Source organism: Urocitellus parryii, chromosome 13 (genome assembly GCF_045843805.1).
Source record: "Urocitellus parryii isolate mUroPar1 chromosome 13, mUroPar1.hap1, whole genome shotgun sequence".
Classification (NCBI taxonomy): Eukaryota; Metazoa; Chordata; class Mammalia; order Rodentia; family Sciuridae; genus Urocitellus; species Urocitellus parryii.
In genome coordinates, this window is record NC_135543.1 from 663,292 (window position 1) to 679,383 (window position 16,092).

Sequence of the window (16,092 nt, forward strand, 5' to 3'; positions counted from 1 at the left end):
GCATCTATAAGGATCAGCTGGGCCAGAGTCTAGTCTGCTAGTTAGAAGTCAGCTGGACCAGAATTTTGCTTCTTGAGCACTGAATTCTTTCCTCCCTATTCCACAATACTAGAGCTCTAACAACTCTGATCTGATAATTTTAGGTTATCAGCTACAAACTGAGTTTGACTGAGGGCTGGTGGGTTTTGTTCTCAGTGGTGGTTCAAGAGAAGCTTTCAATGTGGAAAATTTCAAAGCAACCAGAATTTATATGTGGAGAGCTGAGATTTTCCTCTACTGAGTCCTTAAATTTTCCATGAAATAAAAATATGCTTTCATATACAAACATGATAAACTCAAAACTGCCTTCAGGAACATTTGACTCCTAACAGAGCACACTGTCAAGGAAGTAGATCTCTGTGCCGTCAGTCAGGGAAAGCTGCCAGGTGGACTTTCTCCTCACAGCATCCCTGCACAGCAGCACACACATCTCAGGGACTTGAAAAACACAGCCAGCCACTTTTCAGATGGAATTCTGAACCAACACTAGAGACTGGGGATTATAGAAAATGCCTGGCCAATGATGCCATCGATTTCTAGTTTTGGGAATGAATAAATAAGAAGCACCTCTTTGGGAAGGGGCATGCATGCTGACTGGGTGAAGCACAGGTAGTAAGGGTCCTTCACACAGAAATCAAGGCACAAGCTCTTCTCGGTTTTCCAGGACGCCTGCCCGTTGAGCTCACAGAAGCTCCAAAGGCTGTTAAACACATGTGTGCCATTGGAGCTCTATGGCCAACACTTGAGAGGTCCCCTCCCCTCTTTAACTCAAGAGGAAAATGTCAAAACTGCTGAGGAGAGAAGTAAGAAGTATCTGCAAGGACAACGCCTACCAACAAGACTTCAGAATGCACGTGTGTGCAGTCCGTGGGCAAAGGGCCATACCTTGGTGAGGTCCTTGTACAGCTCTGGGTAAAGAATCGCCATTTCCGGCTTTACATCTTGGTCTAACACTAAGGAGAACACTGGAAACATGGTGTAGATAGTTGCATACCTTAGAGACCAAGAACATTTAGTTAGCCTGAAAAATGTCTGCAATACAACTAAAATTAGAGGTAGATTGAAGTTTCAAAAACCCAAGACATCCCATGAAAACAAGATAAAACATCGAAGTTGGCAACACAGTAAGATTATTTCTGATCAGTAGCATGTTCTGTAAGCCATAAATGCTTACTGGGAGTGGAATCAATTTAAAGATAAACATTTCCTATTAAACATTTGCAGGCTGAGGTCAGACTTCTCTGCAGCTGTCATGTTACCATGAAGTACCTGGTATCTCACCCAGCTCCCCCAAGGGCAGTGTTCTGTAGCACTTTAGAACAGCCTTGCTGGTGGGATGCTGACGCAGACAGCGTCCCCACACAGAACCCTGCCTCCCACCTGCCTCTTCCTTCAGCCCAGAAACAACCTGTTCTCCATCTCTATCATCCCTACCTCTTTTGTGGACTACCACTTGAACAACGGAACAGACGGCAGGCAGCCTTTGGGGTTCTCCACTTGCTTGGTCCCAGGAGGTGACCCTGGGTATGGCTGCACCAGCATCCTGGTGGTAAAGGGGCCCTGGTTGCTTAGCCATTCATTTGCACACTGTAGGGCACGGTGGTTACCCTGAGTCTGGAGTTATCACAAACAATACTGCAGTCGACATTCACTGCATGAATTTTTCTTGTGAAGAGAAGCTTTCATTTATTTTGGACCAGAGCACCAACTGGGATAGCATGTGCTGGGTGATATGGTAGAGGCAGACTCGGGTTAATCTTGGTTTGCTGAGCTCTATGCTGGAATGTGGCATGTCCATGCCACACACCACCACCCGAGGCTCCATATTATAACTTCCTGTCAGATGAGGACACGGAGTCTCCTGTGACTGGGAGGCAGTATGCACTCCCAGTCTGAGATACGAGGCCCTCTTCCTTTGAATCATGCCATACTGTGGTCACATGTCCACATTCTCCTCTCTAGCACCAGCTCAGGGTGGCAGTGCTCAGGACCCTGAGGTGGGAGATTATCCTGGCTTGCCTGGACAGGCCAGTATGAACACACGGATCCACAGAGGAGGCGCAGTGTTCTGTGGAGAGAGGCAGATGCACTAGGAAGAGCAGTAGGATGCAACGTGGGCTTGGAGGGTGGGTGGGGTGGGGTGAGGTAAAGTGGGGTGAGGTGGGAGCCCTAGGCATGGCAGGCAGCACTCCCACTGGCTCTCACTGGGATGCGATCAAAGCACCTCACGTTGAACAAAAACCTAACACTTGCAAGGACCGCCATTCCTCTGTATCTTGCTCACATTACCAGGAATTCTGGGGATTCAAGGAATGACCAGACAACATAGCACTTAGGATGCTCTTATAACAGCCTGTGGTGAGTAGACACTCAGGTGTCCTCTGCTGCCCAGAAGGAAGCTGAGCACAGGGAGAGGCGCTGGTACAAGTGTGCAGGAAGCTAGCCTGGCCATACCTCCCACGAGCAAGCCACTGAGCCAAGGCCTCTCCCTCCCTCTCCTCTTGACAATGGGGTGGGATGGGGATGGATGTAAGTGGGTAGCCCTGGTCATCAAGTTCCCAGGGTCTGCTCATAGGAGGCAGCCCTTTCTGGGGTAGGCAGTGATCTCCGCAGACACAGAGAGCAGCGGAGGCATGGCCACACACTAACATCCGTGCTGATGTCATCTCTGCGCATGACCACAGTGGGTGAGGGGGTGAGATCCCAGTTTAACTGCTTTTGGAGGAAACTCCTGTCTCACAGATATGGTGGCTAAGATCACCTAGCTTTACTCCAGCTCATGTGTGCAGCATGCTTTGGTGCACTGGATCTTCAGATGTGAGGTTTCACTGCTGCTGGGGACAGACTTCTAGTGCCTGTTCTGGATTAGGTCATGTCTCACCCAAATTTCAGGAGGCAGACAGCCCAGTGCCTTCTGTTCTGTGTGTTCCTGACTGGTGACTGTCAAGTCCCCACATGAGGACCCACTTTCTTGCCAGGACAGGGACAGGCTTTGAGAGGCCTGCAGCTGGCCCAGCTGGCTCCATTCTGGGAATGACAGCCTCCACAAATGCTTACCCCTTGGTTCTGCCCCTCTCATAAGCCATGGGGTTCTTTTATAAGATTTCAGCTCCATCCTACTTCCTGACACAAATTACAGCCTCCCCATGAACACACAATCTGTGTGAAAAATGAAGCAGCAGTCGCAAGAGGCTCAAGTGTGCAGGTACTGCCTGGAGTTCCCCAAGCACAGCCTCAGCCTTCACATCAGTGGTGCTTATCCCAAACGCAGAACTGCCCAAAATATCATTCAGTATTCAACACGCATTTTTCTGTTGAGTTGGGAACCATGAGCAAGGAACTGCACTTACCCCACCATGAGAAATCCCTGGTACAGGGGGACAGACGCAAAGTAGAAGACTGAAGAGAACACGGCCTTAAAGACAGAAAACCATAAGTTAGAAACAGCCGCTGTTGGTCACCTGAACATCATTTTGCATGCAGGTTTCTCAAGAGTGAGTAACACATCTAATTAAAAATACGACATCCAATGAAGCTGTGATGCTGCCACAGTTGCTTCTAAGTGCTATCTGTCACCCTCTGCAGGCACCCTGGACACAAAAGGCCTAAGTACCTGCATCGTGGAGATAATGAGGCCCCTGTGCATGACGAACTGGCCGAGAGCTGCGGACCTCTTGTAGCTGTTCCGCCCGTGCACCATGAGCAGCCTGCCAACGTGTCTGAACTGTGTGATGGAAAAGTCCGCTGCCAGCGAGGCCTGCTTCCCCTCCTGGAGCAGAAACACACAGGCGCCTCTGCAGAACACTGTGCTGCGGAGCACGCACACTGTGAGCTGAGCTTGGGAGCTTGGCCCGGACAGATGGAAACCTGCAGCTCCTCCTGCATGGCCCTAGAAGCTCCCCACAGGGCATCCCGGGCATCGGGTGATGTGGGTGGTATCAGGTCTGTACTGGGCACCTGCCTGCCCGCCTAAAGGCGCCTGCCTGTGGGCATCAGGAGGAGGTGCTCACAAGTGCTGCAGAAGAAATGGCTTCAGCAGTCTAGCAGCCGCACAGAAGTAAGGCAAAGGGACAGTATGGACAACACCATTCAAGGCCCTTCCCCACACCTCAGCTCTGTCATGACTCCTACTCCACAAAATTTGCTGTAACACACTTCAGACAAAGCAGTCAAGGAAACAGCCAACTCAAGTTGGGTGAACTTTCCAGGTCTTTCTGGTATGTTCCTACTTAAGCCACGATAAGAGCTGTGGTCAAGGCTGGCAGGAAGACAAACCACAACCATGGTTCACATGGCCAGGAATCAGGGATGCCCATGAAGAGGAAGTGGTAGATAAACAGAGGAGAGCAGTTGTGGTACTGAAGAGACCAACCAAGGTGTGCTGGGGACACTCCAGCCAAGCCCTATGCACAAGTATCTTAGAGGATAAGTCCCAGCAGGCCACAAGAACTGGGGGATGCTGAGGGCTTGCCAACCCACTTTGGTTTACAAGCATCTCAGACAGGCATCCAGTTATGGAGTAAATAACAGAAGGGCGTGACTCTGACCTACCTATCTCTTACTCAAGTACACAGCTCAGGGCTTGGACAAATGAGGACCTTAAATACATGTGGACCCAGGAGGCACTGATTCTGTGCAGACCCAATGCATGCTAAACGCAGGTGTGGGCTGTACATGTGCTGAGGATGTGATAAAAATACATAAAACAAAAAGACAGACGTACCTTTCCCTCAATCCCAATGCCACAATCTGCTGCCTGAATCATGCTCACATCATTTCCTCCGTCACCTGAGAAGCACAAGAAATTGGGATATTAAATAAATAAAGCACCTATCCATCATCATGTTTTCTGTGTTACCAGCTGGGATTGTTTAAGGAATTTTCAGTAACATAGATATAATCAATCTAGTTCCAGAGATGAAACATGATTTTGCCTGCGACGTCAAGAAGCCAGTTGCTCTTAAAATTTCACTGCTGAGGAGGGAGGTGGCGTTCCCACCCACCGACAGCCCTTCTGGCTATGTCCCCTACCCCCGCCAGGTGGAAGCCCAGGGTGGCTCACCGATGGCACAGGTGCGCCTCCCAGTGTGCTGCCGCAGCAGTGTCACAATGTGGGCCTTCTGGGTTGGAGAGCAGCGGCAGCACACCACGGCGGGGCACTGGCAGGCTAGCTCCACAAGCTCGTGCTCATAGTACTTCAGACACACCTGCAAGACAGAGCGCCACTCTCACTGTGCCACTGCACTGTTCTGCAGCTGAGCAAAGGGACAGAGCAAAACAGGGGGCTGGAAAACCAGTGGTCTTTCTCCAATGTGCAAGCACTTGCATTTTTTTGGTCTCACCTGTGACCATGCCTGCCCTGTGGGAGCTGGGGGATGTGGGAGCCAATGGGCCCACAGCCCTGTAAGAAGAGGAGGGGTGAGGTGGGGGAGACTAGTGCATCAAGGCCATGGTGGGAAAGATCACAGAGGGTGGACAACGAGGGCCACCAGGAAGGGCAAAGCACGCTGAGGGTTGTCAGACCCAGAGCTGGTGGCCATGAGGCAAAAAGTGTCTCCAGGCTGATGTGACTGGGGCCAGTGTTTGGGCCATTCTGGGGAAACCTGCTTAAGATGATTCCAGCCCCTCCTTCCCAGCACTGTGGGGATGAAGACACCTGACTGACCTCTGATATCAAGTGCTCACTACCCTTGCCAAGGAACAGGGGAGTCCACCAGCTCCCAATGCATTCCCTTGGTCAAGAAGACCAGAGTCCCGATGCACTGCCTGGAGGGCACTGAGCCTACTCATTCTCTCAGGAGCTTTGAAATGCTGCCCTAGCACGAAGGACAGGTATCAGACTCCAGGTCCTCCGACCACAGGAACAAAAGCCCTGAGAAGAGAGTGCTTCTTTCTCCCCAGCCACTGGCTGCACACCAGAGCACACTGCTACCTGTCTGAACAGGGACTGTGGCCACTGGTATCTCTTGCCATCTTCTCTTCTGTTCTTGGGGACAAAGAAGCCCAAAGCCACATTTGCAGATGCACCCTGTGACTGCAAGGTGCTCATTCTTGCACAACTTGACTGTTTTCGTTTCCTTTGCTTTGATGTTCTCATTTGCATAATTTTAAAAAGTATTTATTTCTTTTAGTTGTACACAATGCCTTTATTTTTATTTATTTTTATGTGGTGCTGAGAATCGCAGCTAGGGCCTTGCATGTACCAGGTGAGCGCTCTACTGCTGAGCCACAACCCCAGCCCCTCATTTGCATAATTTTTATTCTCACCTAATATGTGTATTTTTGGTCAGTTATCTGAACCCTCTTCAGAACTCCCAAATTTCAGAATATAAGAAAATAAGTGCCACCTATCCACCAATGAACTCAACCAAAATCACCATTTAACTGCATAGGGAACATGGAGAGGAAAGAGAATGAAGCTGAGATAATGAATAGCAGGCACTAGATAGATGCAATAAAAAACTTAAACGAGCCAAACTATAGCTCTACAAACACTGTTATTTGGAGACATGGCAACAAATACCAAAATATGGGGCCTCAAGGGGTCTTTGGCATATGTTAGGAACTGGAGGAGGATGGGAAGTGGGGGGCCATGGTAGGACAGACAGTCTGGTCATTCACACCACATGCCTGCAAAACTCGAACACACACAGTAAGTACAAATGACACCAACCAACATGGTAGAGATAGGAAAGTGCCCTGTGCCCTTTCCTGCCGGGAAGAGGGCCCGGCACCTACGGGGCCATCAGAGAGGGCTTTGTAGAGAGACAGACTGTGACAGCCAAGGGACAGAGTGACCAGGTAACAGAGGAAGCACAGTGGCCATGGCTCCAGCTAGCATAGAGAGGTGCAGGGTGACGCCACTGGACTAATAAGCACTTCAGACTCTGGCTCACTAACTCTTCAGCTGGCTGTGGAGTCTTCCCCTGGACTCAGAGATAGGAACATAAAATCAGGATGCAACTGTGGATAGCACAGGACCACTTCCCTGGCCTGAGGAGGCATGTCTACTCAGGGGCCAGATGCAACCTCTGCAATTTGAGCAAAGAGAGCAACTGAAGCGGTGCTCTTGGTGGCCAGAGGTCAGTAAGAAGCCTTGTGGTCTCAGGGCCAACCTCTGGGCACGTTGTTCTGGGAAAGCAGCACATGCAATCTGAGGTCATCAGCGCCCCATGCAGAAGTAGTATGGAGAGAGGCGCCCATCCATGCAGCCGCCCCTGCCCAGGACAAGACCCAGACGCTGAGTGACACTACCACCTCAGGAATGGCCCACAGCCAAACAAGGCCAGGGCCTGGGTCCAGTCAAGCCAACTCCACCTGTGTGGCTACCTGCAGTCCTTACCAGGACCTGTGGACTCCTAGTACCCTGGAGTCAAGAGGAGGACAGATGGGACTAGAGAGTGCTTCCCCTGACTGGGAGCTCTCCGGTGACCCACACATGCCTGGATCACTGGCTTAGATAAGACAGGAACCACACCAAGGCTGCAAGGAGGTGGAGCTGTTACCAAGGGGCAGAGATCCGGGTCAGCTGAAAACACCAGCCTTAAACAGTGGGTACAGGCCAGGAGACATGCTCAGCCCTGACTGTACAGTTGCATGTGCCTATGGGTAATAGGAAAGCATAAGACAGCAGAGAGGCAGGGCCACCTGACAGCACATCCCTCAAGAAGCCCTGGATAACTATAAGGGACAGACAGACAGATACATACTATATTATTGTCCAAACTTGCCTCAGGAGACAGGAAGACATACGCTGTATTAGGACCCAGCCTCGCCTCATGAGACAGACAGATAGACACACGCTGTATTGGGGCCTGGTCTTACCTCCAGGGAGTCCCCTGATATGACCAGTGCACAATCGTGCTTCCTTCTAAATGCATTCAGCTCCAAATGGGCCTCTCCTCGACTGGTCACCTCCATAGAGGAGAAAAGATTAGTACACGTTAAAAGTCTTCAAAATTAGAGCAACAGACCAATAGGATGTGCTTCAAGAAATCGCGGTAGTGTCCTTTGGACAGTGTCGAGAACCTCGATTACTAAACAAGGTCCCTTCAAATTTCTACTGCACTCTCCATTGACTGTTAACAGACCATTTTGCGATTTGCTGCAAATAAAAGCAGAGAAAGCACTGTACCCAAGAAACACACCTGAGCGGTACCTGGAGCTGGCTTCCCTTCTGCTCAGGTCAGGCTGGTTCTGAGAGTAAATTCACCTGAGACACATTCTAGTGCCTAAGTGAGGTGAGGATTTAGCAAGGAGAGAGGCAGAGTGGGGTGCAGGTGAGATGGTATTTAGCACCAGGAACGCAGCCAGTTTTTTTTAAATAAAATAAGTCACATTTATTATCAAAAGTTGCATGAAAGCCCACAGCGTTTACAAAAATGATTTTTTATATAAAAAAATATTTTTGACTATATGGTAATATTTGTGGGGACACCACACTGTTGCTGTTTGGAGCCCTGGCTGGAGGAGACAGGGTCCTTGGCCACATGCCAGGGAGAGGCCCAACTGTCTGAGATCCTGGTGTTAAAGATGTCTCTTTTCACAATGTGGAGTAAGTGTGGGAGGCTCTTGTAAAATCCCCTGTGGTCTCTGCCCTGGTTTTCCATCTATCCCATTTTGTTTGATGTCTGAAGGATTAAGCAATCTCACCGAGTAAAATTAATTCATAATCTTGGAATATCATTAATTTTTGAGTGAAAAGATGTCAGAAACCAAGGTATGCATTTTCAACATTCTTTCTGTGGAGATTTTATAGGGAATAAAATAAATGTTATAGGAGTGAAATATATTAAGCTTCCCATGATCCAAATTAATCTCAAACTCATCTGTAAATAGGTAGGTTATTGTGAAAAATTTAATTTGTGGTGCTATAACACTGAAAAGTCAACAAAAATTGATCGAAAGTTTTATCAGAAGCATTAATAATTTAATTGCAAATAGTAGTCTGCAGGGCCTAATTTGTGATTCTATGCTTCAAAACAAAATACATTTACATGTAAATGACTCTCAAACAGCCATTTCTGTAGGTGTCAGAGCTGCATTCAGACAGCTACAGACCACAGTGTCTGTTCACTCACCATCAATCAAGGCTGAAGAACTTTTATTTTTGTGTGAATTAAATTTAGTCATTACTAATATATACAGTAAACACATAAATTTAGATAACTTCTATTAATTTTCTTTGAGTCAATTAAGGAAGAACATTTAATGTGAAAATGGCAATATTTTAAAAACATATTCCTACTTTGTGTTTAGAATTTGTTTCACAAGAGCTACCTCTGAGCCACATGTAATATGAGTAACTAAATAAAAAATGTATTGTAAAATAAATATTTATTTTTATGTATTAGAGGTATGTCTATTTAAAAATAGCAATAAATAATACTAAGAATACAACAGAAAAATGCTTTTGAATTTAGAGCTTGGTCACTATCAAAAAGCCATCTTCTTTATTACATTTAATGTAACTAAAAAAATATTTTATCTTGTTTTTTATAGGTTGAGTAAGAAAAAAATGACAGCATTTCTTTTTAAAAACATATTTAGTAATTGTGGCTGGGGCTGTAGCTCAGTGGTAAAATGCCTGCCTCCCATTTTGAGGCACTGAGTTCATCCTCAGCACCACATAAAAATAAATAAAGATACTGTGTGTTCATCTACAACTAAAAAAGTATTAAAAAAAAGATATTTAGTAATTAATAACTGCATATACATTTTTACAAAAATAACAGATTTTAAGTGTGAGATAAAACATTTAAAATTTCAAAGTGATTCAGAAACATACTTACAGGTCTAAAAATATGAATGTCTTGTGTTCTAGACACCAAATGTGAACTTTTGGCAATGCAAGTAGCCGTCTCCAGTTTATCACCTGTTAGCATCCATATCTATGAAACAATTTAAACTGGTGAACTTCAACAATGCAACGATACTTTACGTCTTAAAAGCGTCTGTCCTGAACAGTTGCTCGTACACCCCTCCCGCCCCATTCATAGCATTACCGCAAAGCCCAAAGGTGAAGCAACCCGAGTTCACCAACAGATGAATGCATAACCAGGATGTGGTCTACCATTCCATGACATATCATTCAGCCTTAACGAGGAGGAAGTTCTGATTCATGGAGCAACACAGTGGAATGTGAGGACACTATGGCAAGGGAAATAACCCAGGTACAAAAGGACAAACACTGTATGATTCCACTTATATGAGGTCCCCGGATAAATCCAATCTATAGACAGAAAACAGAATGGTATGGTTAGGGGCTGGGGAGCTGGGGTTTAATGGGGACACTTTAAGAAGAGGAAAGTCCTGGAGATGGATGATGGTGATGGCTACAAAGTGCTGTGAGGTTCTTCATGCACTGAAAAGTGGTGCCAAGTTTTGCTGTGTCTACCCTGACTTGCTTAGGCAGAACAAGTAAGAGCAAAGTGATGTGCAGACAGCCATGAGATGTGGAGGCATGTTGACTAGCAACTCGGTTGTGTCATTCACACATGGCTGAGTCAAAGTGGATATCTATAGATGCCCAAAGGTAACTTTATATAGCCTTCCAACCAAACCAACAGGGTGGACGAGGTTGCACACAGCACTAGCAAGATCATAAAGAATTTTATTTCAACTTATTGTTGAAGCCCAAATAGGCAGAGGGCCCATAGCTAAGCCAGAAGTAATTTACATCAAATAAAACACATCAAACAATGCTACTTTTCCATTTAAAAAACTGCATATACATACACATATTATGTACATATATCTGCAGATAAAAAATAAAATATATCAGGGCATTTAATATATGTCAAAGTATTTTATATATTTTATATAACATCAAAAAACTTCCTGTAATATTCTCATCATTGGAATTTCTCAGATTTCTTATGTAACATACCAAAAGACATTTTTGGAAACAGGAAACAAAAAACATGAAATATTAATTATTTGTTTAAGAGTGATCCAACTGTGGCTCTTCTCCTTGCCTGAAGACTTGTGCTTTCTACTCATTTACATGTCTTCATGCACTTTAGTGGAACAAAGATAAGGAGCCAAGTGAACGAACCACGGCTGCTTAGCAATCTGTCACCAGGAACTGAGTGTGAGATGCGCCTTCCCCCTTCAGAGGCTGATCTGGAGTCAGGCTGGACACGTTGTACAGAGAAAAAGGGTCTGGTGCTTTAGATGGAAAATCTCCCACAGGTTATCATGGAGTACCAATGCCCAAACCTTCGTATCATGAACGTTCACTACCATAACACATGGACAATCTGGCACGCGTGACTGAGAAATAGACTGAAGGCATTTAAAACCAACATGTGTCTAACTGATCACACCCTTTGCCAGTGTCCTGGCTGCACCAAGTCACTGGACTTGGGTGATTTTAAATACCCAGTCTCAACTGCTCTCCCTAACTGAACTCCCTGTCTGCACAATGCTCTGCCCACCATGCAGCCTCAGGGCCTGCTTCCCACTGCCACCAGATTTCCTTGGCCTTCCCACAGAAGTTTCCCAGAATCTATGGGTTGGGCAGGGAGGTGGGCCAGGCACTGCTTTGCCTCCCACCCTTCCATTCAGTTCACCTTTCCCGTCTAGCTAGAGTTTTTCTAGCTAGTTGGTACTTTTTCCATCCTCAAAAGTAGGTTCCAAATCCTTTGGACAGTATTAAAATAAATGTTCTCAACCAGCCTGTCACTGAACTCTCAACTTCAATGAAAATGTGAGGTAAGAAAGCAGTTTCCTAAAAAACAAAACTTACACCAGAAAGTGCTAGTTCCCTCGGGCATTGAGGACCTCAACAGTCAGAGGAAAAAATGGCAGGTCAGCAGCCGGGGAAAAGGGCAGTTGGCCACATGACTCCCAAGGAAAATGCACCACAAACCTCAACTCAAACTCTACAAACCAATTATGAGAGAAATGTCAGCTGCCAACCTGCAGCTGTAGAGTAGCGAGGAGCTGGGGGTTATGTTGGCCAGGGCACCCTCCCAAGGCCTGAGTCAGCAGCAGACCCAGAGAAGAACCCAGGATGTCCAACAAGGAGCCAGAGGGAGGAGATATTCCTGCCTTTGCTTTGTATGCGCATACCATCTCTGCAAGAAACCTGTTGCTGAGCTCAGTAGCTCAGCAGCTGAGCAGGACTGCGAGGAGTGTGCTTTCTGACTCCATGACAGCGTGGACGCAGACAGACAGCATAGGCTCCTGGACATCCTCTGTAATGATGGATGTCCTAGCCAGAAGCTCTGGGACACACTGGATTCTGCATGTGCACAGCTTGCATGTAAGAACCAACGTACGTCCCTGTGAGGCTGGGGTTCTGCCCTTCTCCTCTCCTCACCCAACATGTGCTGCCTATGGCAGAAGCTGCTTGGGCAACTTGGATTTGGCAAGACTGCGATTATTTCAGGAAGAGTGCTTACACTCAGTCCTGTGACACAGGATTCTGACCAGCAGGGTGATGGCAAGTGAGGAAACTTGATTTGAAGAGCCTGTGGCTAAACCACAGACTGTAGACATTGGGCAGGGGCTGTGGGTCCTCACGACTGTCTTCAGAAGCACACATGTTATGTGGATGGACAGAACCAAGGAAGCAAAGTCTGAAGTCAGGACAGTGCAGATATTTCTGGATGTCTGGCTGTGAGGCTGAGGAAGGATGGGGGATAGGTGTAGCTTTGCTTCCCACATTCTTCCACCCACCACCCCAGGAGTGCCACAGAACAATACTCCAAAGGAAAAGAGAGTTTGCTTAACAGAGGAATCCCAGGAGCCAGGGCAGCAGGCACCACCTTGATTCCAGCGTTGCGCAGCATCTCCAGCGTGGGCCGCACGTCAGCCTGCAGCTGGTCCTCTACACCGGTGAGGCACAGCAGCTCCAACTCTCTCTCCAGGCTCTCTACCACTGCGGCCACCTTCAGTACTCGGTCATGGATGCTCAGCTTGGCTTGACTGTATCGGCTCTGGGACACAGGGGACATGTGTATGGTCCACATGCCTGGTCTACAATTATTTACTAAATAAATCCACAATACAGGCTGAGCATCCCTCATCCAGAAATCTGCAATTTACAATGTTCTGAAGTTGGATATATAATGAGCACAGATAACAGATCTTGAAGCATTTTGCAATTTTTGGTTACAGACACTAAACCAGGTCATGCCTATGCAAGTAACTTCAAAGCCTGAACCACTTCTGTTCCCCTGAGCACTGGGAGACAGAAGGTACAAACCTTGTTGCTGTGCACATGCCCCTGCCCTAACTCCAGACTGAGGGGAGGTGGGATGGAGGCTCCCACTGGCGAGGCTGCCTTATGCCAGGCACTGGGGACACTGGTTTCCTGAGTGCTCATGCACAATGTCAGGATGCACCTGAGTACAGACAGAGGCCTGCAGGGCAGGAGAGTTCATGAAGGGCAGGTGATGAGCCACTCACCTCAAAGTCCTGGTACTGCTCTTCCGTCAATGCCTTCTTTGCCACCACAAGTGTTCGCAGCCCTTCCCGAGCCATGTTTCCACACTGGAAAGGAGAAGCCCAGTCACTTGTGGTCCCCAGGTGGCCTCAGGCACCATGGAGTCCACTCTCATGCATACTGTGGTCGTCTTCATCTCATGCAGGACCAGCATGTGCCGGCCTGGGTGCTGTGAGGACTAAGAGGTCACAGTGCAGCATGTGTTCTCTGTGCTCTGTGGGTATACTCATGGTTCCCACCACACTCCAGCGGGACTGCTCCCACGGGGGACAGGGGAGAGGCTGCTGCACTGGGTCTGAGCTACTCCACACTGGCTGTGCAACACCTTCGAGTCCCTTTCTGCCACAGGACGCTCCTCCTTAAAGGCCCCCAAACTTTCATGAAATAAGTAAAACCAGGAAAGTGCAGCAGTGGTGTGGGGAGTGTGGGGCCAGGGGAGGCCCCTGGGGAGTGCCAGATCTAAGATGCATGGATCTGAAGGCTGTTTCTGCTCTGTGTTGTAGGGCAAGCTGACTGGTTGGCTGCCCGAGCCTCGTGGGTGGAAGTGGGTCTCAGGTAGCTGTGCTGGGCTAAGCACAGCATGTGTGGTCTGTGCTGTAGTCTTCCGCCCTGCTGGCATGGCTCTTGGTCCCCCTTCCTGGCCCTGCAGCTCAGGTGTTCACACAGGGGCACTGCCATCAGACTGATGGGCAGTGGGGTACTAGTTAAGAGCTGAGGCTGGTGGGGACATGGGCCATGCCCATGTCCACTGGTGAGATGGCATTGTGCTAGGCACTGGGGACACTGGTTTCCTGGTCTCAGTGGGCAGGGAAGAGGAAGCTCTGGAGGAGCCATGACCCAATCTGTATTTAAAACAGAACTAGAGATACATTCTGTAGGTGTATCAAAAGATGTTAGCACCATTCACAGTGAAAGATTTCATTAAAATAATAAAATACTACTTTCCCCATCAGAAGCAGAAACCCAACAGTTTCGAGTGAAGAAACAAGCTCTTTGGTACACAACTGGTACAGGGGTGGGGCACACCTGTTTGAAGGTGTTGGCAACTTCTCACAAAGTTTGAATTGCAGTTTCCAATGACACCATTCCCACTGTAGGGAATGTGACACACACTTGCGATCATATACCAGGCCATATCCACATGAGGCTAGTCCTGACCATGTTGAACAGGTGGACAGGGGTCAGACTTTAAAGAACCTGAAATGGCACACATGGGGTTCCATACCCCAGACATCAACATGGCCCTGAAGAGCAAGGCAGAGCTGCAGAGCTTCTCCCTCGTGCACCAAGCAGAAACAGCAAATATCCCTCTGCAGCAGGTGGTAGTGGTGTGAAAGAACAGAGGCTGCTAGGAGGTGTGAGACGTAAGTTCCAGTGTGGGGGATCACAGTCCTGCATGGTCCAGAACTGCCTAACCCAATCTCCTATGGGCACAAGGTGCTGACAGCTGAAAGGAGGGTGCAGGGTCACAGAGGCAGATGAGTGTGGCAGAGAAACAGACCTCCTGCTCCATAGCTAGGAGCAGGCACGGTCCTGCCCAAGATGCCTGCACTACGAGGACACTGACAGCAAGCAGGCATCTATGAACAGGTGGAACAGAAGGTGGCTGGCTCTGCAACAGAGAGAGTGCGACCATCTGGAATCACTTCCTCAGGGAGAAGGCTCTGGAGCAGAGCCCAGGTGACTAAGGAGCGCACATTTCCTGCTGTGTGAAGTAGGACTGGGTGCAGGGATGGTCTGGGGCCTCCTCACCAGGGGACACGTAGAGGGCTGCACTCCATTGTATGTTTTTGGCACCTTTGTCAAGGATCAAATGACTGTAGACGTGTGGGTTTCTATTCTGTACTACTGGTTTGTGTGTCTGTTTTTATGTCAGTACCATGTAGACTTTGTTACTATAGCTCTCTGCAGTGTAATTTGAATTCAAGTATTTATGATGCCTCCAGCACTGCTTTTTCAGTGTAAAAGTGCTTTGGCTATTCAAGGTCTTTCATTCTTCTGAATGAATTCTAGGCTCCACCCCCCCCCCGCCCCCGTTCTGTTAAGAATGTCACTGGTATTTTTGATGGGGGTTGCACTAAACCTGTATATTCTTTTTGGTGGCATGGCCATCTTAACAATATTAATTCTGCCTATCCATGAACATGGGAGGCCTTTCCATCCTGTGTCTTCTCTCTTCAGAATTCTATAGTATCCATTGTTGAGTTCTTTTTACCTCCTGGGTTAGATTTATACCTAGGAACTTCTTTCTCTTTTTTTTTTAAAGGCAATTTTTTTTTTTAGTTTATTTATTTACTTATTTTAGTTGTAGATGGACACAATCCCTTTGTTTATTTATTTTTATGTGGTGCTGGGGATTGAACCCAGTGCCTCCCACTCACCAGGCAAGCGCTCTACCACTGAGCCACAACCCCAGCCCTTAAATGCAACTTTGAGTACAATTATTTTACTGACTTTTTGGCAGATTTGTTAACTATTGATTTTCATATGTTGATTTTGTAATCTGCTACACTGTCAACTTTATTAGCTATAGCAATCTTTTGTGGAGTTTTTTTGGGATCTTCTAGGTATAGAAAAATATAATCTGCAAACAGTGATAA

General features: G+C 47.6%; 1 protein-coding gene across 5 annotated transcripts in view; it reads right to left on the reverse strand.

Moving 5' to 3' along the window:
* The window catches only part of Atp9b (ATPase phospholipid transporting 9B), a 258,083-nt gene that overhangs the window by 12,789 nt on the left and 229,202 nt on the right, over positions 1–16,092 (reverse strand). For all 5 annotated transcript variants that reach the window (XR_003302966.2, XM_026412454.2, XM_026412453.2 and 2 more), the window contains exons 18-26: positions 13,456–13,539; positions 12,813–12,983; positions 9,831–9,929; positions 7,864–7,953; positions 5,102–5,246; positions 4,763–4,827; positions 3,653–3,808; positions 3,390–3,454; positions 925–1,033 (exon numbers count right to left, since the gene is read on the reverse strand). Coding sequence is in view for 4 of the 5 variants with exons in the window: in XM_026412454.2 (XP_026268239.1) it covers positions 925–1,033; positions 3,390–3,454; positions 3,653–3,808; positions 4,763–4,827; positions 5,102–5,246; positions 7,864–7,953; positions 9,831–9,929; positions 12,813–12,983; positions 13,456–13,539 (984 nt within the window). In the remaining variant the exon portion in view is untranslated. The remainder of the gene's footprint in view (positions 1–924; positions 1,034–3,389; positions 3,455–3,652; positions 3,809–4,762; positions 4,828–5,101; positions 5,247–7,863; positions 7,954–9,830; positions 9,930–12,812; positions 12,984–13,455; positions 13,540–16,092) is intronic.